Here is a 27920-nt window from a genome sequence, read left to right on the forward strand (position 1 = left end):
GTATATATATCTGTGGAATCAGTATATTCTAAGTACTCCACGCACATCCAGATCGTGGCAGGTATGTTATCTAGGGTGGGAAGGGGGAAATACAATCCCTTGTGCTCAGTGGAGTTTGGAACTGACACTGGGCATGAAGCAGAAGTCTAGTCTTAGCACCATCTTATCTTGATATTCTTTTCACAGAGAGAGCCCCTCATTCTGTAATCTTCATAGTTAATATGGCTACCAAAAAATAGGTGAATATGCTTTTGGGACATCTGCCAAATAGGTTTGGTAGCAGGGATACTCTTAGGAAAGGATACCCTTCACCCAACCAGGACATAACCCAAAGTGGCAACCAACTGATACAATGCATTAGCTGTCAGCCTTTGTCAAGCCCCATCTGGATGGCAAACCCAAGATGGGTAGGATAAGAATGTAATAATGCAACTGTGAAAAGTTAGTTCTCAGGCAAACTTATAACAAACCAATTAAGGGAGGATTTTTGGGTTGTACTGCTTCATCTCACACTTACTGAACTCCTCTTTCTTTTCAGTGGTTCTCAAAATCTCCCAAAGCCCTTCCACTTTGTCCTATTTGTAGGAATCTTAATAGTTCCAGGACTACTGGTTCTGATGCCATAAGTCTGTCTTCTGTGCTACCAAAAGCGTGCCTATCAATTAATAGATTTTGGCAATAGCCAGGTGTCTAGAGATTAAGATTTCCTTTGGGTTGATGTTGAGTCCCAGATGCAGGATCCACCACACAGGCATTCTCCCAATATTGGGAAATACAGTGCATTTGAGCAATTTACAGTATTTTGTTTCTTATTGGGCCAATTTAATAAAAAACAGTTCCAATCCTTCACATCAACATAGTACTGTAGATCTTTTTAAATTACTTTCTCTAACATGAAATAGGGTTTTTTTTTAAAAAAGCAAAAGGGTATTTAAAGTTGGCAACTTTAAATAAGATAAAAAGAAATACCACAATGAAATGTGGTTATCAGTAAAACAAAATAATTTGAAACTAGAATGAAATGAGAACCTTTAATTTTAGAAATTTTAACATAATTACTTTACTTATTTTGACTTATAAACATTCAAACTGATTTCTGTGACCACTGGCTTCAGCATATACTTCTTGAATTTAAAACAATGCTCTTGGATGCTGCTCATTTAGGTAACACTACATTAAAAACAAAACATGCAAATCCAAAACAAAAATTCCTAAAGACTAAAGCAAAATTATTTTTAGCTTGGATGCAACCCTAAACTATGATCTACAACTACATGAACTTCATAAGCCTCTATTTTTTCTCACTTCCTTGTAGCTGCACTTGAGAAGAAGGACTCAATATATCCCATCCAATAACCATTTTGCAAAAACGTGTGTGGGTGTGTGTGTATGTTAAATCCTGGATTATATCTTGTTTTTTCAGAAATAGTCATAGTACTCAAGTTCATATACAGAAAGCTTTTTTTCAACTTAAAACTGGATTTATATGCATCACATTTCCTCTGGCCATTATAGAGGTGACAGCAACTGAGCCAAAACTTAATGCAGCCTTGCATATCTAAAGCAGATCACTATAATTTTAAAAAAAGTTATTTCACCAAATTAAATAAAATTAAGTAAACTCTATTTGTTAAGTACTTATTAAAAATAAAATACTTACCTTGTTCTTCCTCTTCCAAATCATTGGACATGATATTACAGAGGGTATCCAAAGCATAGCCGATTATTTCAGAATCTGAACTATGAATAAAAGAACAAACTCTCATTGAACATACTGCGTATAATACCAACACTGCAAATAATATAATTATATAATCTGATTTCGTTTCAACGCTTATTGCAAAGTCCCCAATACTCGATAAGGAGTATGTTTAGGAATTCTAGTACAGGTAGTCTTTGCATACTGACTGCAATAGGAACTGACAACTCTGTCATTACACAATGTGGTCTAAAAAGAAAAATCATATTACTGTGCCAGACTTATGAGAGCAGTGTGGTAGTTCTGGCTGTGTTGTAAGTGAATCACCTGTGGTCATTAAATACAATGTCATGTGACCATGACTTGTGACTTCCTGTCTGCTTCCCCATTGATTTTCCTTGTTGGAAAACAATTGTGTAGGTCACAAATGGAGATTATGTTACTGTGGAATGCTGTGACCATCATAAATACAAACTGGTTGCCAAATGGCTGAATTGCAATCAAGTGACCATGGCATTGATACAAAGGCTGAAACTTCAAGGACCAGTTAGTTATAAGTTTCATTATTCATTTCATTATTCAAATTGTTGTTGAACAAATGATGAGTAAGTAAGAAACGACTTCCGGTTTGCCGCCGTGGCTGCCGCGGACACTGGAAGGCAAGCTCCGTCTTCCACGTCTGATTTTGCACCGCTGGGGGACCCTGGAAAGGGTCGAAAGTCACCCTGTAGGAGTGACAAGCAAGAAGGGGACCCCTGCTTGATAGCAGGAGGACAGTAGTCCTTCCGCTTGATCCGGGGCAGCCCTCCAAACCGGCGGACAAAAGACTGGCCATAGAAATATGGCCCGTCACTAGGCTGCAGACAGCTGAAGTCAAACTTACCACCAGGCACCTATAAAGCAGCGCGGATGACACTGGGTGAGATCTGAACCTCTCTTCAATCCTAACTATTTTTTCTACCTGTATAAGCTGCCCAAAGTATTTTCCCTGTTTGGAAAGAGGGAAGGGAAATTCTATCCCACCCTCTAAAAACAGTGGCAACTGACTATCCAGGGGAGCTTAAAACGCTGAAAGAATAATTTGATTCTAACTGGATTTCTATCTTTCTAAAATTTGAGGACTAAAAGATTTATTTTTATTAAAGATTTGGGTTTTTACTTACAAAAAAGAAGTAAAATTGGGAAAAGAATTATAAAAATTTTGGACTTTAAAAAAAAACTTAAACGGTATGGGCGACATCTTGTGGCTAAACCTGATATTACAACTTGTTATTGTTTAAAAGAGACTTGACTTGAAGCACCAACTATATATAAGACTTTTGCAACCTTGGAAAATATCAGCTGTGAGAAGCCCAGCTGTGTTCTATACTCAGTGACAAAATTATTTTCACTCTCTGATTGTAAAGTTTTTAATTTAACACACCACTAAGAGAACATGGATGAAGATCAGGAACAGATTCTCTTTATGTTGAAAGCAATTTATGAAACTATTCTTACAGCTTCTGATGAAATAAGAAGCTACAGAAAAGAACAAGATGTCAGCCTAGATATATGAACTCAAAGTTTGATTACAACTAAAGAATCAACTACACAGGATATAATAGAAGAAGTGGAACAATCAAATACTATGATAGACGATTCAACTGATCAACAAACACAGTTAACGGAAAACCCAGAAAAGGCACTGACAACATTGAAAATGGAAAAGACTTTCTATATAAACCAGAAGAAACCTGAGGATCAAGAAGAACAGACTAAAGGGAAGATAAACATTTCAGAACAACTACATCGAGATGGAAAAATAGAGAGATGATTTGTTAGCCTTTCAAAAAAAATGGCGACTGGATGGCCTCTTTTATCTCAAATAATATATATAATAACAGAGGGAGATCTATTTGATGACTTAAAACACAGATATGGAAGGTGAATTGGCAAAGAAAGAAAGAAAGCTAGAATAAGGCTGAAAAAAATTGGGATTTTGACTTATGAGTGAGAATTAAAATAGAATATATTCAAATAGACAAAATGTATACTTTGAATACTAGATTTTGTTATGAACCAAGATAAAAAAACTTTGGTATTTAAAACTTGGAAGTATAAATATTAAAAGTTTATTTTTTTATTTTTTTTTATAAACAAACTTTATTGATTTTTTTTTCCCCCCGAGATAAACAATCATACAATTATGGCATAAGTCAATAATACAATTAATAAAAAAGAACGAACTAAAAAAGTACCTCCCATTCTAAGATGCTCAGTAGCCTCACAGGAACACATTCCCTCTCTTCAACCTACTTCCCTCCTTCCTTCTATCTCCTTCCCTCCTCTCCACCTTCTCAACCACTCTGCTCTACACATCCCCCCTCCTTCCCTCCTCCTCTTCCAAATGTGGTCCTGTAGGTAAATCGAGCCTCCATTCTTGTCTAAAAAACCTCCTATTCTAAAATGCTCAACAGCCTCACAGGACCACATTCCCTCTCTCCAACCTACTTCCCTCCTCCTTCTTTCTACCTCCTTCCCTCTTCCTCTCCCTCTCAACCACTCTACTCTACACATCCCCCCTCCTTCCCTCCTCCTTTTCCAAATGTGTTCCTGGAGGTCAACCGAGCATCCGTTCTTATCTCACTACCATTCTAGTATACCAAAATACATAAGAAATCCCTTTCCCCACCTCACCCCCAGACTTCCCAGAACTGGTTACGGGATTAAACACTCATTTTCCTAAGTCTACATAAAACTACCCAATATAAACTAGTCTAATATAAACATACTTTAACTCACTAAAAAAAAAAATCATATATAAACTACAATAATCTATCTACATATAACCAATCCATCTTCACCAATCCCTTAGTCTTAATAAAAAAAAGAAAAGAAAACTTTGCCTTCTCTTCAATTCTTGGCTTTCAATCACCAATTATATATCACCTTATCAATATATCATAACATTTTATAATAAGCAATAATCCTTCTACTCCTTAATATACAATGCTATAATTTTAACCACTAAAGTTATTTCTTTAAAATTACATCCCAAAGTACCTTATCAATATATCATATCAAAAGTAACATTTTATAATAAACAATAATCCCTCTACCCCTTAATATACAATGCTATAATTTTCCATATATAAGTATTTTTTTTCCCAAAAATCCCTTATAATTCCACAACTCCACCATAATAACCATTAAAATTCAAAACACTTTTAAAATTAAATCCCACAATATTAATTAATGCCAGTTAGCATGTAACTAAACCACTATAATTCAGAACCCTTTTAACCATATAAATATTTCTTTAAAATTACATCCCAAAGTATTAATTAATCACATCAAAAATAGCATCTCTTAACCACTAAAATTCAAAATACCCTTTTAAGTCCACACCTCCATCAGAATATCCCATCTCCTTCTCCAAAGAATTTTTTCTTATTATTATTATTTTTTTAAATTAATCTCTTAATATCTCGAGCAAAAATATAAGTGTTTTTTAAAATTACATCCCAAAGTCAGATATATCACCTTATCAATATGTCATATCAAAAGTAACATTTTATAATATATTGATTAATCACATCAAAAATAACATCTCTTCAAAAATCCCTTTTGAATCCACACCTCCACCAAATCTCATCTCCTTCTCCAAAAAAATTTAAAATTAATCTCTTAATATCTCGAACAAAAATACCTATATTATTACATCACAAGATACTCTTAAGAAATCCCCGTTGCTTCTCCTAATATGCAATACTATAATTTTCCATTTCTATAAGTATTTCTTTAAAATTGCATCCCAAAGTCACAACTGAGTCCATCACCACCTCTTTATATCCTTGTAAAATTTCTTTAGATATTTCCAATCCAGTTTCCGCTTTTGCCACCAATCCTTCCAGATATCTTCCTTAAAATCCAAGTCTTCTTCTTGAGTNAACTTTTTATAAATCTTCAAATGAAACCATCGATAGATTTAAAGAAAAATTAACTTCAAAGTTAAACTGTTAAAAATCCTTAAACAAAGCGGAAGTTCCCTCAAGTAAAGCCATTTTTCAAACTTCTTTAAGCACAGCTTCAGAAACAAAAGGGGGGAGAAATCCAAAATCAAATCCAAAGTTCTTTCATTAAAAAAAGAAGAAAAAAAAAGAATTCACTAAAACTTTCCATATCAATGTTACAAGGGGTAACAATTTCCCTCTTCATTCAATTCCACCGGAAAGAAAAAAGAAAATCACTCTCACTTTGAAGAAAGGCAAACCGCAGCCATCTTTTTTCTCTTTTTTCTTTTCCCCCAGTTCAATAGGGAAGATGTAAATAAATTGAGTTAGAGTCTTAGATTGATCAAAGTCCAGTATCCCCGGGCAATTCCGTCCGCTTATTATTACTCACAAGTCTCTATAATTCGCGGAGGTGGAGGCAACGACTCGCTTCGCTCCCAAAAAAAAAAGGGAGCAAAGGCATTTGGGAGACGGAGGTTCCCGGACTCCGGAGGAGCACCCAATTTTCACTCTCCCTGGGTTAAGGGAGAGCTTTTGGGGCTCTACTCCTATCCGGGAGTACTCACCTCGACCCCTTCGCCCGGGGCACAAGGTTCCAAGCCGCTGAACAGCTGATGTCCGCTGTTCAGGCTGGCTCTGACGCCTTCCCAAGCGGACGGCTCCAAAAGAGCCGCCATCGGCGCGCCATCCCACCGGAAGTCTCTATTAAAAGTTAAATTTGAATATTGATTTGTTTATAAAGGTTGAATGTAAAAGTAATTAAGATATATATAAGCTAAAAATCTATTGATAAATGTAGTAAACATGTTTTTACTTAGCTGATATGATAAGAACTGTACTTGCTTAAATATGAGATAGTAGACAGTAAGAGAAAAAGAGAGGAAGTATTTGATGTTGAAACAAGAGAAATTTTGGTTACTAAATTCAAGACATTTGGAAATTAATAGAAAATAAAAATGTTATAGTGCATTATTAGTTAGATGATGTAAGATGGTGAGAAATAGAATATATTCAAATAGATAAGACGTGTATCCTGAATATTAGACTTTGTAATGAATTGTGATAAAGGGAACTTTGGTTACTTAAGACCTTGGAAATTATAAATATTAAATGTTAAATTTAAATATTAATGGGACACTAAAAATTGGGAAAACTAATTAGGACATTGATTGTCTATAAAGACTGAATGTTAAAATAACCAGGGAATATATAAGCTAAAAAGTATTGATAAATGTAAGAGTGTTATTTTTATTTAATTGATATAAGAAGAATTGTATTAGTTTAAACATGAGACAGTAAACTCTAAGGGGAAAAGAGAGGAAATATTTAATGTGGTAGTTTGAGACTTGTACTAAAGATACTTGTATGTCATTGAATTATCGATTAACTCAGCCGCCACACTGCTTTTTAAATACTTAAATATAAAATTAGAAAATCAATAAAACATTATATAAAAAAAGCAAGTAACGCCTGTCTCAAGCATTCCAGGTCAATTTTCTTAATGTAAATAATTTGTTAATTACATTGATAATTTCTGAAGCTTCTTGAATTTACTAAAGTAGAATGAGATATACACCTCATTATTGCAGAAAACACTGGGCAGATACTGATCAATTTGATTCTCATGAATATATTACTTACATTTTAATCATAATTCAATTTCATAATTCAGATTTTATTATTGGAAGATCCTATTTGTATATTTTAAAATAATCTGGCAAATCTTACCGGTCTGTTTGGAGAACATGTATAAGATGAGACATAGCTTGAATCCCCACTTCCAAACGATATTTCTGCCAAGAACAGAGCAAGTATTTAAAAAAATGTTATCATGTTCTACCAATCTTACTTTAGATGCCAAATGCACATGAAATTTTATTAGAAAAAAATACATATCTACCTTTGAAAGAGATTTAAGGGCACGTACAGCATCTCTACGATCATCAAGTAAGGTGGAAGATGCCACTCTATCACATAATTTTTGAATCTGTGACAGAAATAAAATGATTCAAAAACTAGAGTTCTAAAATGCTGAAATTCAAGATTTATAGCTTAGAATTTATTCATACAGATTTTCTCATTGTAATCAAAATTAAACATGGTATAATTTACATGTTAGTTTAAAAAGAATATGAATTTATAAACAATTTTATAAATATGAATTCATTTGAAATTATGTGCTACATGGATTCATATACAGAAGTGCAAAACTACATACAACATAACTGATACTGACTTAATGTTTTGTATGAATCCAATTGTTGATTTCATTGAGAAATGGTTGAACCAACCAATTTAAAGCAATGTGCAAACTTAATTAAAATTATTAAATAATTATTAAAATGATTATTATTAGATATTAGTTCTCCATTCCACAGAAGTCTTTTATCTATTTATTAATTTAGATTGCACTTTTTTTTACAAGAGTTCCAAGATAGCATATATCAGTGGTGGCGAACCTTTTAGAGACTGAGTGCCCAAACTGCAACCCAAAACCTACTTATGTATCGCCGGGTGCCAGGTGGACATGGCCCGCCGGGTGGGCATGGCCCGCCGGGTGGGTGTGGCTACGGTGGTCATGGCAGACGGGTGGCGAGGCCAGATCGATGTTGCTCCTGGGGAGGGATGCCTGTGGGGGCCGGGCAGGGTTGCGGGAGATCCAGGGGGTCTCTGGCGGGTGGGGCAGTGGGCAGGAGGGCATCTTGCTCACCTAATAGCTGGGAGGGAAGGGGTCAGCTACACCCCCTCCCAAATGCTGCCATCTCATGAAAGCAGGATGAAAACTCCAAAAAGCGACAAGGGAAAAAGTTAAACAGAAGAGTGTCTCGCGATGGTTTTCTTCCTTGGGGAGAATGGGGGGGCATAGGGGGAGATTTCTGAGCCCTGCAGCTATTCCGAGGGAGGGAGAAGGAGAGTTAGGAGGGGCTGTGCTGGGATAGGGGCTTCTCGTGCCTTCCGCTGCCCGCCTGCACTCTTCTGCTGCAGATGCTCCACTTGCTTGGCAGGGCGGGGGCACACTCGCACATGGAGATGCACATGGGGCTGCTGCCTCGCTTTCCGTGCCGTGCCAGGGCTGGGCTGGGACCCTCCATGCGGCTTCTTCCCCCGTGGACATCAGGAGCACCCATCCCACCTACCGCTCATCCCGGGGCACCTGCCGCTGTCCCGCGCTCTCCAGCCTGTTGCCGGCCAGCCAGGCTCGCCTGGATGCCTCCCTTCAGGCTCCCTCGGTCTCTCGCCCCCTCCAGGCTGGGGCTGGTCAGATTCCCCCAGTGGGCAACGCTGCACCCGTCCCTGGCCAGCCCTCCTCCTCCTGCAGGCAGATCACAGCTTACCGAGCCGGGTGGCGCCTCTCCCCGCACGCATCCTCAGGCGGAGGAGCCAGGCAGCCGCGGCTCTCGCTCCCCTCTGGCCTCCCTCTGCCCGAGCTCGGCGTGGCCGGCTGGCCGGCAATGGGCTGGAGAGCACGGGAGGGCGGCAGCCGCCCCGGGATGAGGGATTGGCGCTCCTGATGTCCACAGGGGAAGAAGTGGCATGGAGGCTCCGCGCCCAGTCAGGCCCAGCCCCGGCACAGAAAGCAAGGCAGCAGCCCCATGTGCATCCGACCCAACGCTCACACTGTGCCGTTCTCACGCCGCCCCGACCCAGTCCTCATAGATTGCCCTTCTCCCACCGCTCCAACCCAACCCTCGCAAAGCCCAGACCCAGTTCCTTACCTCCGCCCGGCTTCTTCTGTGGCCTCATGCCAGCGACATTGGGCAGGAGGCAGCAAACGGCCAATTTCGGCGTGATGCAGCTGTTTGCGCCCCACCCGCTGCACAGATCGCCCTGCCATCGCCATTTCCCCCACCCGCCGCATGCATCGCGCTGCCATTGCTGCCGTTTCCCCCACCCACCACACGGATTGTGCTGCCACTGCCGGTTCCTCCCTACCCGCTGCATGGATCGTGCTGCTGCCATTTCTCCCCCATCCGCCGTACGGATCACCCTGCCACCGCTTGGAAAAGGCCTCTGCCAACGAGATCTATGCCTACAGAGCGATTTCATGCCCTCCCACAGCTGATCAGGGTGGCAGAGGCCTTTTCCAAGCCTGTGGAACTCAGATCCATGGCTGCGGGCAATTTTGCAGTGCCCCAGTGGCCCAATCTGAGCTTCAGAGGCCTGGAAAAGGCCTCTGCTGCCTGGATCGGCCATGGGGTGGCGCAAAATCGCTCTGCAGGCATAGATACGGGCAACAGAGGCCTTTTCCAGGCCGCCGCAGCCCGAATCAGGATGCTGGGGCACCACAAAATCGTCCCGTGGCCATGGATCTGACCTCCAGTCTTGGAAAAGGCCTCTGCCGCCCGGATTGGCTGTGGGGGGGCGAAATTGCTCTGCAGGCAGACCTGAACTCACTTTGGCAGCTGCCTCCACCATCCACCCCGGATCCGCCCAGCTCTTGCAACTGCTTCAACTCCCAGTGCAGAGAGAAAGAGAGCGAGAGCGCAGGCGCACGTGAAGAGGTGGAGGGGAGCAGCTTGGCCCCATGTCCCTCTGCGGCGATGGTGCGCATGCCCACAGGGACTGCTCTGCGTGCCGCCTGTGGCACACATGCCATAGGTTCGCCACTACGGGCATATATAATAATACCTTCTCCTATTTTTGCATACAAGGTGAGGTATATTGGCTAAGAGAGTGACTATCCCAAAGTCACCCAGTGAGCTTTCATAATAGAGGGTGAATTAGAACCTGGGTCTCACTGCCGTACATCTGCAGTCTTTCAAAATTTATTCATTTCAATTCAATTTTCAATTCAGAATAGAGCTTTAAGGCAGAGGTCCCCAACCTTTTGGGCATCAGGAACCAGAGCCATGGAGAAAGGTTTTTCCGCGGACCAGAGGGGGTGTGGTTTTGAATAGTGCCTGCATCCCGAGGATGGAGCTTTGCTTGTTTGTGTGGCCTGCTTGCTGGCATCCTGCGGACCGGGACCGGTCCACGGACGGGGGGTTGGGACTCCTGCTTTAAGGGACCTTGGAGGTTTTCCAGTCCAGCCCCCTGCTCAAGCAGGAGCCCTATATCATTTCAAGCAAATGACTGTCCAGTATCTTTTTAAAAATCTCCAGTGATGAAGCACCCACAACTTCTGAAGGCAAGCTGTTCCACTGGTTAATTTTTCTCACTGTTAGAAAGTTTCTCCTTAACTTCAGGTTGCTTCTCTCCTTGATTAGTTTCCATCCATTGTAATATATTTATTTCAAAGTTCTCTGTGCTGGCATTTAAAAGAATATGCCTGTTGATGATCACAGCCATACTAAAGTTATGAAACAAATCAGAAGAATTATTTACCATTGAATTCTTTTTCCCCTCATAAACATGTGAGTGTTACACTGGAACCTAAGCTTTATTACTCCATATTTCAACAGTAAAAAACAAGCTGGGCATTGCAGTGACAGCTTACAAGACAAACAAGAATTAAATAGCCTGTCTTCATTCATTTCTCCTCCTCTTTGACTTGAAATCTACCAACGATTCATTTTTCCCCAGGAAAAAGGATTCATAATGTCATTTAAACCTTAACAGTTGTGAAATATATATATTATAAATTACAATTGCTTTTTGTGTAGTACTTGTCAGTATTTTCTTTGTCAGCTCAGGTCCCTGTTACTTGTGAACCATCTACTGCGGGTGGAATTTTCCTTTTAATAGGAGGGAAAGCCTATGGTTCCATACACTGAAAAAGATGGCCTTCTCAATAACAGTTCCCTCACTCAGAAACAGCTTCCCCCACAAGCTTTTATCATCTTAACATTTGGAAAGGCAGAACTATTATTTTGCAGAAACTTTGGTGAAAAAATTTAGTCAGCAAAAATATTTACAATATGCTCAGAACATAAGCAGAATGTTGTTTATGCCTTGGATGTAACAATATTATCAAAGGTCACAGCATATCTTCTACTCAACAATCATACCGAGTTTATTTTTCAGTAATCCAATGTGGATGAACCAACTGAGAGAAATGCTTCCCACTTATTTTTTTTTAGTCATGTTTAAAATTAAGTTACAAAAAGAAAAAAAAATAAGTAACAAAAACAAGCTATGCGTTACTCTAGCATCTCTTTGTAAGTTACTCTAAAAAGGCTCTTGTATTATTTTACACATATGCCTTAGTGCATATGTGTAAAAGAGTACAAGAGTCTTTTTAGAGTAAATTTCTAAAAGCTAAAATTCATGTACATGTTCTTTAGTGGTAATGTCTCTGTTTTTTTCATAATTACAGAGGATTAGAGTGTATACCGAAGTTGTGTTATTTTTAAGGTTGCTTTAATCAATTCTTCAGTGGAGAATATTCTAGAAATATCAATGTGAATATAGATATTAAAATATAAGAGAATTGTATTAAAAGGCAGGATGTAGGGAAAAAAATTAAAATCCATCATTTTAGGAAATTGTGTTCTCTGATTTGTTTATATGTTTTACTACTTGTAAGCGCACACTTCATCTTCTACTTTAATATAATTTTAGAGGATTGTTTATTTATAGCACCTTGTTTTTCATTGAAAGTAATCCCAAAGTAAAGTAAAATAGTACTTATGAAATGCATGAGAAATTTTTAGAATTACAGAATTTAATACGTTTTAAAAATTAGAATCCAGGGGTTCTGCTAACTAGACATTCAACAAACACACCTAGGATGAAACGTACTGGTATCTCATGGAACAATATGCTACCTACTGAAATTATAACCAACTATCTGTACAAATCTGTTTAATTTGCTGTATTAGAGCAAAGCTTTTCAACCAGTAGTACACGTACCACATGTGGTACATTGACACTTGGCAGGTGGTACATGGCCTTGCCAAGTGTTAGTGGAGGAAGGGAACGAGCCAAAGCGGCACAGCACAGGACTTACTGTGAGAGTCTTCAGGAGCTGCAGGGCTGCTGGGGCGAGGCAAAGGCCTCAGGATCAGCACTTCCGGAAGAGAAAGGAGGAGGGGTGCGGAGACAGGAAGGGATATAAAAGGAGGCAGTTTGCGCGGGAGAGGGAGAGAAAAAAAAAGACGCAGCCTTGGGAGGAGGAGGAAGAGTAAGCTGGAGCTGCACAGAAGGTAAAAGGAGGAGGGGCGAGAGAGGAGAGGACAAAAAACAGGCCAGGTGCGCACACAGGTGGCAGTGACAAACAGGTAAGAAACGCAGCTGGGGAAGGGTCGTGGCATGAGAGTCCATGTTAACTGCACTATGCTGTCCAGCCTCCTCCCAGCCTGCCCAATTTCAGCAGGCAGCGGCGCGTTCTCCTCACAGTGCGGAGGCTGGGCTGGGCCGGAGGAGGCAAACCGGCGACATGCCGAACCTGCCTGGGCATGTGCAGAGGCGGCAGCGAGCTAATGCGCCTGGCGTTCCGGGTGAAACGGAAGCACTCAGAACATGGTCAGCCTGCGTGGCAAAAGTCACCTGGGATGCCAGGCACATGCGCTTGCCGCCGCCTCTGTGCGCACCCAGGTAGGTTCAGCATGTCGCCAGTTCGCCTCGCCCAGCCCAGCCACTCCGCACGGTGAGGAGAGAGCACCGCTGCCTGCCAAAACCAGGCTGTGGTCTGGGCGGCGTAGCACAGGTAACATGGATTCTCATGCCGCTTGCGGTATCCCCTCCCCCGGAGTCCACGGATGTGGGAAGAGGGTGAGGGCCATTTGTTGGTCTCCTTCAGGAGATGCCTGTCTTTCTCCCTCCCTCATTACAAATATCTTCCCGCCATTCTGCTCTTAACACTGTGTGGCTCTTGTCCAGCAATTTATAGTGGCCTTTCAAGCCATGGCCACTGGCAGCACGGCCACCAGCCGCACTGGCTGCCTGTTCCCCCCCCTTGTCCCTTCCTGAGCATGGAGGGAGGGAGGAAGGGACAATGGGAAGGAGGGAGGGAAGGAGGGAAGGGACAAAGAGGGAAGGAAGGAAGGGACAATGAGAGGGAGGGAGGGAGGCAAGAAGGAGACAATGGGAAGGGACAAAGAGGGAAGGAAGGAAGAGACAATGGGATGGAGGGAGGGAGGGGACAATGAGAGGGAGGGAGGAAGGGACAATGGGTGGGAGGGAGGGAAGGAAGGCGCCCATCCCAGTCCCACCTCCCCTCCACCAGAGACCCACGGATCCCTCCCACAGCCCTGCCCGCACCCCCACAGGCGCCCCACAACCTGATGTTGAATTGGCAATGCCCCCCCCAGCCATTGACTTCGCTTGTCAAAAAGTTGCAAAAGGTAATCATATGACCCTGGGACACTATGACCTTAAGTACAAATTAGTTGCCAAGCATCCAAATGTAAATCACATGACCCTGGGGATGCTGCAACTGTCATAAGTGTGAAAAATGGGCATAAGTCACTTTTTTCAGTGCTGTTGTAACTTCGGTTACTAAGTCAATTGTTGTAAATTGAGGACTACCTGTACTTTATCACTTTTTTCCTTTTTTTTTGGTCATCAAGCTTTTGACACCTTGCTAGGCAACTGGTGGTACTCGGATATTGCCATATCCTAAAAGTGGTACAATCGGTGAAAAGTCCTGTATTAGAGAACGTAAGGTAGTTAGTTTGGTTCAACACCATAGCAACTAACTATACATAAGGACAGTTTTTCCCCCATGCCATCACTCTGCTTAACAACTAATTCCTACAACATTTCAAAATATGTAGTAAAGCTGTATTACTATGATACTCATTTTTCCTATTACCTATCCTTATCTTGTTATGACTATAACTGCTTGTATCTTACAATTTATACTGGGTTTTTTAGTATCCTAGTATGATTTATGTTGTTTGCTTAGCTAGTATTGTATGACTATCCCTAAGTGTTTATTCCTTATGATTTATTATGAAGTGTTGTATTTCAAGATTTATGATGTATTTCAAGATTTCATGTTGTATATGATTATGATTATGATTATCACTATTACTTGTATGTACACTGAGAGCTTATGCACCGGAGACAAATTCCTTGTGTGTCCAACCACACTTGGCCAACAAAGAATTCTATCCTATCCTATCCCATCCCATCCCAAAACAATGGCAAATCAGAAATTACTGATTTTTTTTTTGCAAATAATCCAAATCCAAGTACCAATAAAACCCAGTATCTTGCTATCACCCCAAATCAAAATACTCATACTTGTTTCTAACACAAAACGTGACATATACAAACAAGGTACAGCAACTGTGAGGAAAATGTGGGAAGCAATTTGTTAGTGCTCTCCTCTAAGTCAATTCAACATATATGTATTAACATACATGTATTATTTTAGCAACAATGCAGGTGTGATTTGGTATTACATACCTTATTCCAGGATATTTTTATTTTATTTTATTTTTAATATTATTTTTATTTTTCCAGCTTAGTATAGCCCTAATATATCTTGGTAGTCCTTGGTAGTACTAACTGAGGCTGATTTTTCTGAGGCTTCTTTTTAGGTCAGCCAAGTTTGGCTAGGTGCTATCATTTAGCTGGGCAAAAAGATATAAAATGTTTGAATATGTGTTTCAGATTATTTTCTCTGGTCTTATGTGTTCTTATTGTCAATATAAATTCAAAAACTTTTGCACAGAAATGTGTACTGTACTACAGTATGTCTTTAACAAGCTCAGTAAATAAATGATTTTATATTCGTAATTTGTCAACATGAGGATACAAACGAAAATAAAATTCTTTCTTAGAAACAACTATAACAGTGATGGTGAACCTTTTAGAGACCGAGTGCCCAAACTGCAACCCAAAACTCACTTATTTATTGCTAAGTGCCAGGACCACATCAGCATTGTGGTGCTCTCAGGGGGAGTGGGGGTGTGGCCCACTGGGTGGGCATGTTCCAACATAGCTGTGGTGGTCACGGCAGACTGGGTGCGTGTGGCTAGGGTGGGTGGATCAGGACCAGGGTGGCAGGGACAAGTCCCTCGCCATCTTCGGGGTATCCCCGGGGGGCCAATGCCACTTGCTAGCTCACTTACTGCCCCATTGCTTCCAAACACATGCTCGCTATTCAGGCGAACTCTGCTGGGGCAACGGCGTGCATGCCCACAGAGAGGGCTCTGAGTGCCGCCTCTGGCACACGTGCCATAGGTTCGCCAACACTATAATAGAAGTCCTTTCGGACTCACTGCTGAAATGACACTAGATTTTTTTTAAAAAAGACATAGGACACCCAGGAGACATTTATGTTTTATAATGGGTGACTGCAGCACTGATTTTCAGCTTACAGAAACTAAGGTGGCAAATTAAGCAAATAAATGGAAATGGTTGAAATTCAGCCCCTCCGTTCGTTGTTTTCAAATATATACTTACTGTACTAAATACGGTATTTACCAGGCTTTATCACCCCAGGCAGAGTTTCATTGTGATATATTTTGTTTACGTGGACAGTCTCCTTTACATATTATTATAAAGAAACCCGTACAACACAGATGGATTACCTCGAAGGTATTGCCACCCTCAAGCTTCTGTCAAAGCTCTGCAAAAGCAGCGAAAACGCCACGCGGTGTGCCAAGGGTACAACGTGGATCTGTAAAGCAGAGCTTTTGCCGGGAAGAGGGTCCTACGAGTCACCATGCAGAGAATGAGTCCTAAACCAGGACTTTCTTCGCCACACTGTCCAACTTACCGTGTCAGCTCCGGACGGCTGAGGTCCAGCGCTCTGGCCGCCCATGACGCCCCGTAAGAAGTTCATCTTGTCTCCGTGGGCTCTCTTTCCCAGCGGTCCTTAGGCCGCGACTCCCCACTAGGGCCCCGTCAACTACCGTCAGCATTAACTTCAATGCGCTTGCGCTAAGACGTGGCACCATGGTAATTACCATAGAGATAGAAACTAATAGCTGTAGACAGAACTTCCGTTTTTAGTAGATTTTTCTAATCTTGCAGTGGGATGTTGTATGCGGAACGCGAAACCCGGGTTTTTTCTAAAGCAGAACTTTCTGCTTTTATGTTATGTTTCGTCATTTTAGATATTCAACATTTAAAATACAATCAAATCAATGGAAAGCAAGGTGGTTTTACCATTAAATTCTCAATATTTGGCTAGAAAGGAAAGCATTGGAGCAAGGCCAATGAAGAGTGAACTTTTCTGTAATTCAAGGGATATTTTTAATAACGATCTGGCAAATAGAAATTCAAACTACCCTCGCATCATATCTTAATATGTTATTAGGGCAACCGGTTAAGAATAGTCTTAAGACATTGAGGGGATGCCCCATCTGCAGAACGGGAGACAATGGTCGATGTTTTTAAAAGTTAAAACTAAAACTTTGAAGTTCAGTTTCTGAATTCGTCACGATATCTTAGATTGCTCCATTAATTTGGTGGGCATTTCTCAGAAAGGGAAAATGTCTTCCAGCAGGAAGAGATGAAATACTATAAATATTAATGTACAAGAAAAACAAAAAAAAATACTAAATGCTGTAAAACAATTGAACGATGAGGCAGCAATAGGAGATAGTGTAACTGAAACAACGCTAAAATATAAAGGCTAGCTATGGAATGTGAATATGCAGATCAATAATGCCATAGTGTTGACTATGTTGGCAGTTAATTTTAGATAGATTGTGTGAGGGAACAAGAATATGAATCTGAAAATTTACTGAAAATCAGGGTAGTTGCATTTGACAGAAAAAAATGAACTGTTTCAAGTTACACAGAAATAATGAAAAATTACCAAGTAAATTAATTTGTATTCATCAATAAAATGTTTACTGAAGAAATATCTAGATAAATTAATCTGGTAAAAGAGAGTGGCTAGTATGTAGTTTGTTACAAGGAGTGAACATTAAAATAAGGGAAAAGGAGTCTTTATAACATCCCTGTCAGAGTTATCTAGTCAACATTTGAAAACCTCCAATGATGGAGCCCCCAGAATTTTGGGAGGCAAGCTATTTCATTGATTAATTGTTCTCACTGACAGAAAAGTTCTCCTAGGCTGGATTTCTCTTTAAGAAGCTTCCACCCATTCTTGTCCTGCCGTTTGTGTCTTGGAGAATATGTCAGTTCCCTCTTCTTTGTGAAAGCCCCTCAAGTATTGGAAAATGTGTATAAGAAGATTCCTGTTTTTTGTAATTAAAAGTTGAATATATCAGCAGAAACATTAAACTAAAATGAAGTGGAAATAGCTAATTATGAAATGTGTGTGGTAAAGCAAGGGTTATTTTAACTATACTCAATTTGATGGGCTCAACACAAAAGCATGTAAAGCTATTAGTCTATACCAGGGCTTTTCAACCAGTGGTACGGGTACCACCTTGGCACCTGGCAGGTGGTACGCGACCATCCTAGAAAAGTAGCGGGGGAGGGGAATGAGCTGAACCCGTGGCAGCACCGCACAAGCCTGAGGGAGAGATAGGTGGAGCTGCAGGGCTTTCAGGGCTCAGCGGAAGCGCCAGGATTAGCACCAGGCTCCAGCTGGAGCTCTGCGCTGATCCTGGCGCTTCTGCTGAGCCCAGAAGAAGCGCCGATCAGCTGGATTGTTGCAGCATCTCCAGGGTCTTGTGATTTACATTCAGATGCTTGGCAACTGATTCATATTTATGACGGTCACAGTGTCCCAGGGTCATGTGAAGTGACCAAAACCTGCTGCAACCACCCAGCAGACGGGGGGAATAAAAACCAAACACCCCCACCCCACCCCCACTGCCAATCCTCAACAGAAATGCTCACAACAATGGAAACCTCGGACAGGAGGAAGAGCGCCGCCAGGTGGGCAGGCAGGTGTCTTGCTTGGCTGTGCCTTGGGGGGCACTTTTTTATTGTCATTGTAACTTTGAACAGTCACTAAGCGAACTGTTGTAAGTCAAGGACTACCTGTACTTTATCACTTTTTTCCTTTTTTGGAGGATCATCAAGTTTTTGACCCCTTGCTAGGCGACTGATGGTACTCAGATATTGCCATATCCTAAAAGTGGTACAATGGGTGAAAAGGTTGAAAAGCCCTGGTCTATACTATACCACTCTTCCCCATTGCTACAACTACACCTTGTGAGTTTTTACTACTACTCCTGGTATTCGTACTACTACTCCTTGTGTCCCACTACTCTTTGAATATTGTTAGAGAAAATTATCTCTTTCAAGCTTTTTTACTTCACCCACCCACATCTTCTTCCCTCTTCCCCCCCCCCATACCACACCAGCTGTTTCTCAGCACTGCTTTTACAGATAAAGTTGCAGTGCTGGCTGGGGAGAGGGTTTAAAAAGGACAACAGCAGCACAGGTGCTGGCCATTTTCTAGGCAGCCTGCTCTCTTACAGAAAGAATGAAAAAGAACCAAGTAAGTATGCTGTATTCATCAATAAAGTGTTTATCAAAGAAATACCTAGGTAAGTTAATTTGGTAGAACAGAGTGGGTAATATGTAGTTTGTTGCTAGGAATGAATGTTGAAATACAGGGAAATGGGTGTGTATAAGAATGTGCTTTTGTATATTTTGTTAATTGCAATTGAAAGTTGAATATTTCAGCAGAGACACTAAATTAAAATGAATCAAATAGAAATAATTAGGAAATGTGTCTGGTAAAGCAAAAAAATCAAGGGTTCTAGAGAAAGGAGAAAACTTTCAATGATTGGCTAGAGGTGAGAATTTTAAAGAACAAAAGATGGTGCATGAAGTGGTAAATGAATGTCTGTGATATAAGCAAAGGGATGGGGAAAGGGAGAAAATGTTATTTTAAAACAAGTACAATAAATAGAATAGCTGCCTTTATAGAAAGACAGAAAATATTTAAAAACCTGAATACAATTTTAGGTGATCTCTATAATTGACTGCCAGTGAGACAAAGGCTGCATTATGAAATGTCCTCTAAAAGTGGCTAATGGAATATTTTTGTGCCATAGTTAGTGGGTGCTCTTGTCCATGTCCATCTCTTGGCCTAGTGCTCACAGAAAGCATAGCACTTAAACCTGAGAAACTTTATTAGTGTGTTTATTAGTGTGTAAATCTTGATATTCAAAAAGATCTGACTATTTAGGGGGAAAGAAAAATGTGGAGTTATTTTCCTCATAATTATGCCATTTTTATAATCTGCTAGCCAGGAGAGTTTGGAAATAGAAATGGTGAAAGAGTAACTTAAAACAGTTTGTAGTTTGAGCACCAAATAGTTCCACAGAAGTCAACTAAGTCCCTTCTCAGGGTAAGCAGCAGAGGAAACTAACAGTTAGGAAGCAGGCAGCAAGGAAGCAGGTCAGGAGCAGTTTGGATATAGCCTTGATAAAGCCATATAATGCCACTTCCTCTTAAGGTGTTATGCCACCTCCATTGCTCAGCTTTCTTTAGCTAAAGTATGATTTTGGACTTGGCACTCTCCTAAGGTCATATTCTGAATCAGCAACTACTACCAATTAGTAATTGTCGGTACTTACAGACAGCTGTAGCCTTTTGCCTTCTAAACTGCAGGCTAAGAGTCCACCTGGTTCTCCTTTTTATTCTCACAATCAGAGAAGTTGAAAGAGTTAATAACACTTGGAAGAAGATGAGCCCTTGAATTGGTTTTCAGTAAAATTGTGGGAGAGCTGCAAAAATCTAATGAATGGCAGTAAACAGGAAAGAGACTTATCAAGAGAAAAAGAAGCAAAAGGGAGGCAGATCTCATTCTCCGTTTCTTTTACTTATTTTTCCCAAGCTGAAGGAGTTGGACTGGAAGTGGAAAGATTCCTAATAATCCATACCCACCCCTACAAAACTACATCTCAAACAGCATGTTTTCCCCTCACCCTATTGTGTCCCCCACCATTCCAGCACTTTCTGGGATCCCCAACACTTGTTTCATTTCAGCTTCGGTGAAGTAGACTAAGGCAATACACAGCATGTGGTTATGCAATGTCTTTCTTTGCCCAGTAGAACTCAGGTGATCTCTCCTTGATGGGTCCGATTCAACGAACAGGCTTCTATGGCAGTCCCCTGGGTCAAAGACTTTCCTTCTAGGTGGGTCTTGCATTTCCCTCCTCCAGTACACCTACAAATTCAGCCATGCCATAAAATTAAAAGTCACCTTATATAATGGCACTCATGAATCTGATCTATTTTAGGGAATAATCTACTTTTAAAAATAATTATGCTCCTTAAACTATGGGAGAATCTTTTGAAGTAAGTGGCAGAAAAATAATAGCAGTAACAGTAAAAGTAATAGTTGTTCTTATTTTCCTGAAAACATCTATTTATTCCCATTTCTTTTAAAATAAATTTGTTTCTGGACTGCTGTGCTTTATTCTGAAATGGCTCTGAGTATAATTGGATTTATAAAATTGCAATATTGGATGAATTTCAGTACTAAAATGCTGTAATCTGTTTTTGTATTTATAAAATATTCAGTTTTGGGTTTTTTCCCTCAGGCTTTTGAATATGAACAGAATGGGTAGGATTTCAGGATATGATCATTTCAGAGCACTAAAATGATAGAGGTCTTTAAATAGTAGATTAGAATTTTGGTTTCTAAAATAATTCAATTTCGCCTGTCCAAATATAAAAAAAGCCTCATCGGAACCGGAAGTGAGGTTTGTGCAGAGCTTTTTTTTAATGCCTCTTAGGAGAAGGGAATCACAGAAACCCTTCTCAGAGGACGTCATAGCTCGGAGGCTCTTCTGATTGCCTGCAGATGAGATAGTGAAATTCTTGTGTCTGGAAAACAGCGGAGGAAGAAACTCATGTAGATACACAAGCAGCGCGGGAGAGAAGCAGAACTTCCGGTCAAACTTGAAAGCTGCTATTATCCCATTAACTTAAAAATATCTGGTAAATCCTTTGCTTTCACTTGAGCAGCATTTGTTGTACTCGCGACCCCGCCCACATCTGGCCGCTTGTTAAGATTGCGCGCGCCGCGTGCTCTTCCCTCCCCGCCGAGGGCGCGTTAGAGACATCCGGTTCCGCCCCGAATCACCGGGAAGGAGGGACGCGCGGCATCAGTCGCTCCTCCCCGTGCCTTTGCCTGGGAGCGAACCGGACCCTGAGCTCGAACAGAGTGTTTAGGTGGGTAACGGAGTAAGATAGGATAAGAAGGCCCTTCCCGGGAGGAAGTGACTTCTTTTCCTTTGAGAGTATCGGGATGTTATCTCTACAAATCAGAGCAGGTTCTCTGCTGGGGCGCTTTTCATTAAGGAAAAGAGGGATGTCGGGGGTGGGGGCAGCTGCTGTCAATAGCACGCAGGCCGACTTCGTGGTCTAAGGAATTTAGAAAAAGGCTTATCTTACTCTTTCCTGAAAAAGGTCACAAAGGAGAAAATAGAAATTCAAAGCTCCTTAGACAGCTTATAGCGTATCTAGAGCTGGCCTTTGAAAGCCATCAGAGTATGTTGCCTAAGAATACATACATGCATATGCAGATATCTTGAAGACCATTTATTAAATTTTATAATAGAAGTCTTCTAATCAAGGAGAACAGCCCTATAAAGTAAATCAGTATTGGGTAATACTGTGAATTTATTCCTGGTTGGTAGCTACTAACTACTGTACTATGCAAACTTATTTCACCGGCAAAACAGAAACAGATATTGTGCGCTTATATTCCTGGTTACAAGCTAGGGTTGCTTCCTGAGTGTGTTACCATATATGCCGAAACACACATTGCTTTAATACTTTTTTCTTCCTCTATAAATATAGTAATTTAGTGAGCAATAGAACTAATCCTAATAAGATGACAAATTCTGAAGATTCAAAAAGGCCTAAATTTGCCTGAAATTTTACTAAGAGTGATTATAATAGAAACCACAATGTTCTTTAAAAGTCTCCTAATGGTTCTTCTTATTTTTATTACACTGAGATGGAAATAGATATAAGTACAGTACTACAAATCTTAGCAGGCAAGTAACAGAATTGGACAAACCTATTTTGCATGCTTGGTTCTCCAGCAGTCACAGCAAGAGGAAAGAGAAGAAAAAAATTAACACAGGTATGCCACACAACCACTGTAACTGAAAAGAGATGAAAATTAATGAAACATTTCTCATTCCCCAACTGTTTATAGATCTAGCTGCATATTTGCAAATGAAAGCCTTATAACGAGGAGTTCTTTTGCTCCTCAACCTCATCTCTTTAAAATTTGAACCTTAGGTGCCATTATGTAAGATACATATGGAAGAGGGAGAATCACCCTTAGTAGCATGACATGAACTATTACTCCTTATCTTTTGTCATGGTGTTTCTGTGATATAGCGAGGTTCTCCAGTATTTTATATCCCTTGCCATGCACCTGCAAAGATACAGAAATTCTGTGAAATAGGAGTTTCATGTAGTATTCTTCTGTGGAATAACGCTATATGACAATAACTCAAATACATGTCTATGGCAATACACTATTGCATACCTTTTTTTTGTATCTGTGTAATACTGGGACAAGGATTGTCTTTCTCCTTGCATCTACTGGAAGACCAGTATTGTAGAGAGCCAAGATAACAAGAAATAGCAATATTGAAAGGATCATAATTTTGCTGGTACTTGCAATACATATAAAGTAAGACATAGAATTTACCAACAGAGTTTTCCTAGGTATGAAATTCAAGCAACAATCATCACAGTCCCTTTCTGGCTACTATATTCATATCCTTTAGGAGAGAGAAGTATTTAGTTATGCCAATAAAGAGATACATATGGAAAATAAATGCTTTGCAGTAATCATACTCAAATGCTTGCTAGCTTTTTTTCTGCAGTAAGACATTTTACAGGTAAATGATCAATGACTGATCTTTGTAGTAGCTATTAATGGACATAGGGAGTGATATAGGCTTCTGGTCTTCAGCGAGATATGGTTTGAGATTTTTTCGGTTGTGGTCTGAACTTTCAAGGAACAGTTCTGACAATGTGTGACACAGCATTAATGTTTGCAAACTAATGGATAGCTGTTTGCTAAATCTCTTCCAGATTTTCATGAGCTAAATCAGGGGTCTTTAAACTTGGTCCTTTTATGATTTGTGGAGTTCAACTCCCAGCACGCTGGCTGAGGAATTCTGGGAGTTGAAATCCACATGTCATAAAAGGGCCAAGTTTGAAGACCCCTGAGCTAAATGAACTGATGCAGGATCCAATTGAATGTGTACTGTTTTAAGATTGATAGGATCAAACAATAAAACCCTTGTGTACTGTGTATACATTACCATGTGAAAATGATTTCTCTTTGATGGTTTACTTGACCCCTTCCACATTTAGATTGACATGGTTATAGGCAATTATATCCACAGGGTTCTGGGACTCTTATCATATGGGATAAGAGTTTCTGATTTTCCTTTGCTTTTAGGAAGTCAGTTTTATCAACTGTCTTCTTTGTCTGTTGGCACATGTGATGGTACTTCCATCTTGAGATTGTCCATGTCCTGCAATGCATTTCAGAAAATTTTAGTGGCTTTTACTATTGTTGAGACAATTCTCTGTTTACAAAGTTTCTTGGGGATTTTTCTGCAAATATTATTTGATATGCTGGTTCTGCTTATATAGCAACAGTGGGGTACAGCATTTAGTTACTTCATAAAGAACATAAGGACAGTAATTTTCACTTCTGTAAGCTGATAGTCTTTGAGAGCTAGAAAGTGTGTCACCACTTTAAAGGTCCAAATGGCCTCCATGTAAGAGTTTAAAGCAAATTAATCTAAAGCAGGTTCTGGCCTTGTTCATAATTGATTACTCTAAATCTGCCCTTTATATATATCTTACAATCCCTGTCTCATTTTGAGAGTGATACATTTCTAGTAATCCAGGTGTCATGGTTCCGATAGATGAGACCAGTAAAAGCAGAGCTCCAAGGCAAGAGGTTTTCTTAAAGAACATACTTATTGGCTACAAAGTATCGGCACAGTCAATAGTGAAACCAAGTCTGGAGTTCCCTCCAAAGCGTTACTGTGTTACAAAGTTGAACTTCCCACTCCAGTACAATGTATTCAACTACATTCCCCAATAGAATACTTTGGCGGGCTTTCTAACGGAAGGCTCAGCCCGCCAAAATCAGGCAGCAATGACCTTGGTTCCCACGGAACAAAATATTGTTTAGTCTAACATGAAAACCACCCCTCCCAGTACTGTTGTAACCGAAAACGAAGCAAAAATGACTCCAGCCAATATCGTTGCAGTGTTGACAGTCGGGTCCTCTAGAGAGAGAACAAATCCCGCAGACAAAGAAAAGTTAGAGTTAATTAGGAATCTCCCTGAGGCTTATGAGGATGCTTATCAAAAAATCTCTGTATTAGCCTATCTGCCTTGACGTCAGCACTTTTTACCCATGTAGCTTCTGATAGAGGGTATCTCTTCCATTGTACTAAATACTTTAATTATCCTTTGTACAATCTAGAATCAAAAATTCGTTTTATTTCATAATGGATTTCCCCCTCCACTAAAAGGGGACCAGGTGCTTTCTTGGGAGCAGGTCTTAAGGAAAACTCCCTGACAAGTTTTAATGTCATGGTTCCGATAGATGAGACCAGTAAAAGCAGAACTCCAAGGCAAGAGGTTTCCTTAAAGAACATGTTTGTTGGCTACAAGGTATCAGCACAGTCAAAAGTGAAACCAAGTCTGGTGTTCCCTCCAAAGCACTACAATGTCACAAAGTTGAACTTCCCACCCCAGTACGATGTAATCAACTACATTCCCCAATAGAATACTTCCCCAATATAATACTTTGGCGGACTTTCTAACGAAAGGCTCAGCCCGTCCAAAATCAGGCAGCAAAGACCTTGGCTCCCACGGGACAAAATATTGTTTAGTCTAACATTAAAACCACCGTCCCCTTTCCCAATACTGTGGTAACCGAAAACGAAGCAAAAATGGCTCCAGCCAAGATCGTTGCAGTGTTGACACCAGGAATATTCCTTAATAATAGGTACAGAAGGATTCAATGTTATTGTCTTTTACAAGCCTTGAAGTATATCTGGATAAGTTCAATTTGGAGTATATGGATCCCTTATGGTGTTTGTGTATGTAGCTCTTTGCTTTTTGTTTGGTCACTGTTGCAGTTGCAATCCTGAGCACAGTTCTGGAAATGGGACTATGATAGAGTCTTTTTCCATTGCGATGTTACTTTCTAGTCCCAGCTAAATCTAATAGAAAATAGAAAAACATGTAAATTCCCATGTGCACTTCCACTTTCAGAGCAAATTTTAGCAGTTATTTTAGACAGCTTCATTTTGCATTAAAAAATTCTTCAAAAAATAAGAATATAAATTGAAAAGAAAAAAAACAAGATTTTTTTCTTTACACTCTATGGCAACCAACCAGTTTTTATATTATAAAATGAAGATAATTAAATATGCCTATACAGTAGACTTTCTTACTAAGATTCTTAAAAGAACCTAGTAAATTTAGACTACAGTTTTGAACATTATTATAATATCTATAAATTCATTGCAAGTAGGATCTTAGTTTTGAAAGTGAGTAAGAAATTTGGATGAGTGGAGCAAATTATTTATATTGACTCATGAGTTTGAAAAAAAGCAGATCACATCTCAAATCTATCGGAGATCATTGTTCTTCTTGCAAAACATTCCACTGGACTTGAGTAACTAATAAATTCAAACAAATATAAATAATTGATTATTACACAGGAACTTAGTCAACATTGTATATACTCAGAATAATTAATCAGAATGAGAAATTGCTTTTTGAAATCCAATGATGAAATCAAGTATTTTCTCTTGCTGCTGTTATTTGCTGTTCTTAGGTTATTTGGGGATTGGAGAGAGGTTGACTTATAAGATTCTGGATTTTGCTCCCAAAGTCTATTTTTATTTGCACTGTTCATTCAGAATTATTGAAGTATCCAAATACTTAAAGATAATGGAAATAATTAGTTGTAGATATTGTTCAAGAGGCATCCAAATAATTGTAATGAAATGCTTCTATGCCTGTTGGAAAAATATAGTTAAAAATGCTCGGGGCAGTCTCTATTTCCTTTGATATGATATAAAGTGGTAAAAAAAAATAGCAATGTAACCCATCACAAATCAGACATGCACAATATACAGTATATCCTTTGAGAGAGTTATAATTCTGCATATGTAGTGGTTATTCACAATTTTTAATCTGGTTATGCTTATGTAAAGTTTCTTTTTACACATTCACATTTTAGTTTGAAATTCTGCAATATTGCAGAAGTTTAAAATAATTTTGTAAATATTTATGTCATTCTAAAGCTTCCTCAAATTGAAATACCCTGAATTGCAAAAACAATTACAAATATCTATTTATCACAAACTGCTAAGCTTTGTGCAAAATTTGACAATAATTTTTAGAAGTTTTACAGCAAAGCTTTTCTGAACTTACATGAACTATAGTAAATCAGTTGCAAAAAGTTATTTCACTTTTACTATTGCATGGTGTATTTTTAAAACATTGCAATTTTTTACAGTAGCATAGTATGCTATAGTAGAATGTTAATTGAAAGCATCAGTTTCTCATCTGGATTCTTAATATGAAAATTATTGTAAATATGTTCAAATATAGAATCTTGTGTGACTCCATTGTGAAGATTATTTGGTTCTACTTAATTTCATTCTCTTGAAAAAGTGTTAAATGTGTAGCATTCTATTCAAAAGGGATTTTAATAAACATTTACCACATGTGTTTAAGAATTTAGAATTTTTGAATTCTGTGTAAAAACCAAAAATCATCGAATTGTTAGTTAAAATAACTTTGAAATATTATTGCAAGGGCCATATTTGCAGAGACAAGGAAATACTTGACTACATCATTATGTTCTTATAGACTTCAAAGTAACATTAACTAAATTATAAATGTTTAGAAAATCTTGAACTGTATATTACTGATAGTCCTTGATCTACAATTACAATGGAACCAAAATTTCTGTTGCTAACTAAGAGAGTTGTTAAGTGATTTTTGCCCCATTTTATGTCCTTTCTTGCCACAGTTGTTAATTGAGTCACTGCAGGTAAGTTAGTAACACAGTTGTTAAGTGAATCTGGCTTCCCTGTTGATTTTGCTTGTTAGAAAATCGCAAAAGATGAACACATGACCCCAGGACACTATAATTGTCATAAATATGAGCCAATTGTCATGTATCAGAATTTTGATAACTTGACTATGGGGATGCTGCCTAGGTCATCAGTGTGAAAAATGATCATGTCACTTTTTCATTGCTCTTGTAACTTCTAAAGGCCACCAAACAAATGGCTGTAAATTGAGACTACCTTAATACAGACTTTAGATCAGTGGTGGCGAACCTATGGCACGGGTGCCAGAGGCGGCACTCAGAGCCCTCTCTGTGGGCACGCATGCCATCGCCCCAGTCCTAGGCCTTCAGCTGGGTTTTA

General features: G+C 39.7%; 2 protein-coding genes across 4 annotated transcripts in view; one reads left to right on the forward strand and one right to left on the reverse strand.

Annotated features, from left to right (window-relative positions):
- Positions 1-16456, reverse strand: part of USO1 (USO1 vesicle transport factor) — a 67199-nt gene extending 50743 nt beyond the window's left edge. For all 3 annotated transcript variants that reach the window (XM_015831475.1, XM_015831476.1, XM_015831474.1), the window contains exons 1-4: positions 16304-16456; positions 7592-7678; positions 7420-7484; positions 1661-1740 (exon numbers count right to left, since the gene is read on the reverse strand). In XM_015831475.1, coding sequence (XP_015686961.1) covers positions 1661-1740; positions 7420-7484; positions 7592-7678; positions 16304-16369 — 298 coding nt within the window. In that variant the 5' untranslated portion in view covers positions 16370-16456. The remainder of the gene's footprint in view (positions 1-1660; positions 1741-7419; positions 7485-7591; positions 7679-16303) is intronic.
- A 5122-nt stretch (positions 16457-21578) lies between these two features.
- G3BP2 (G3BP stress granule assembly factor 2) overlaps positions 21579-27920 on the forward strand; it is a 56808-nt gene continuing 50466 nt past the window's right edge. The window contains exon 1 of the mRNA XM_015831477.1: positions 21579-21642. The gene's annotated coding sequence lies outside the window, so the exon portion shown is untranslated. The remainder of the gene's footprint in view (positions 21643-27920) is intronic.

The sequence above is a fragment of the Protobothrops mucrosquamatus genome, unplaced genomic scaffold, assembly GCF_001527695.2.
Source record: "Protobothrops mucrosquamatus isolate PMUCROS unplaced genomic scaffold, P.Mucros_1.0 scaffold_257, whole genome shotgun sequence".
In the NCBI taxonomy this organism is placed as follows: domain Eukaryota; kingdom Metazoa; phylum Chordata; class Lepidosauria; order Squamata; family Viperidae; genus Protobothrops; species Protobothrops mucrosquamatus.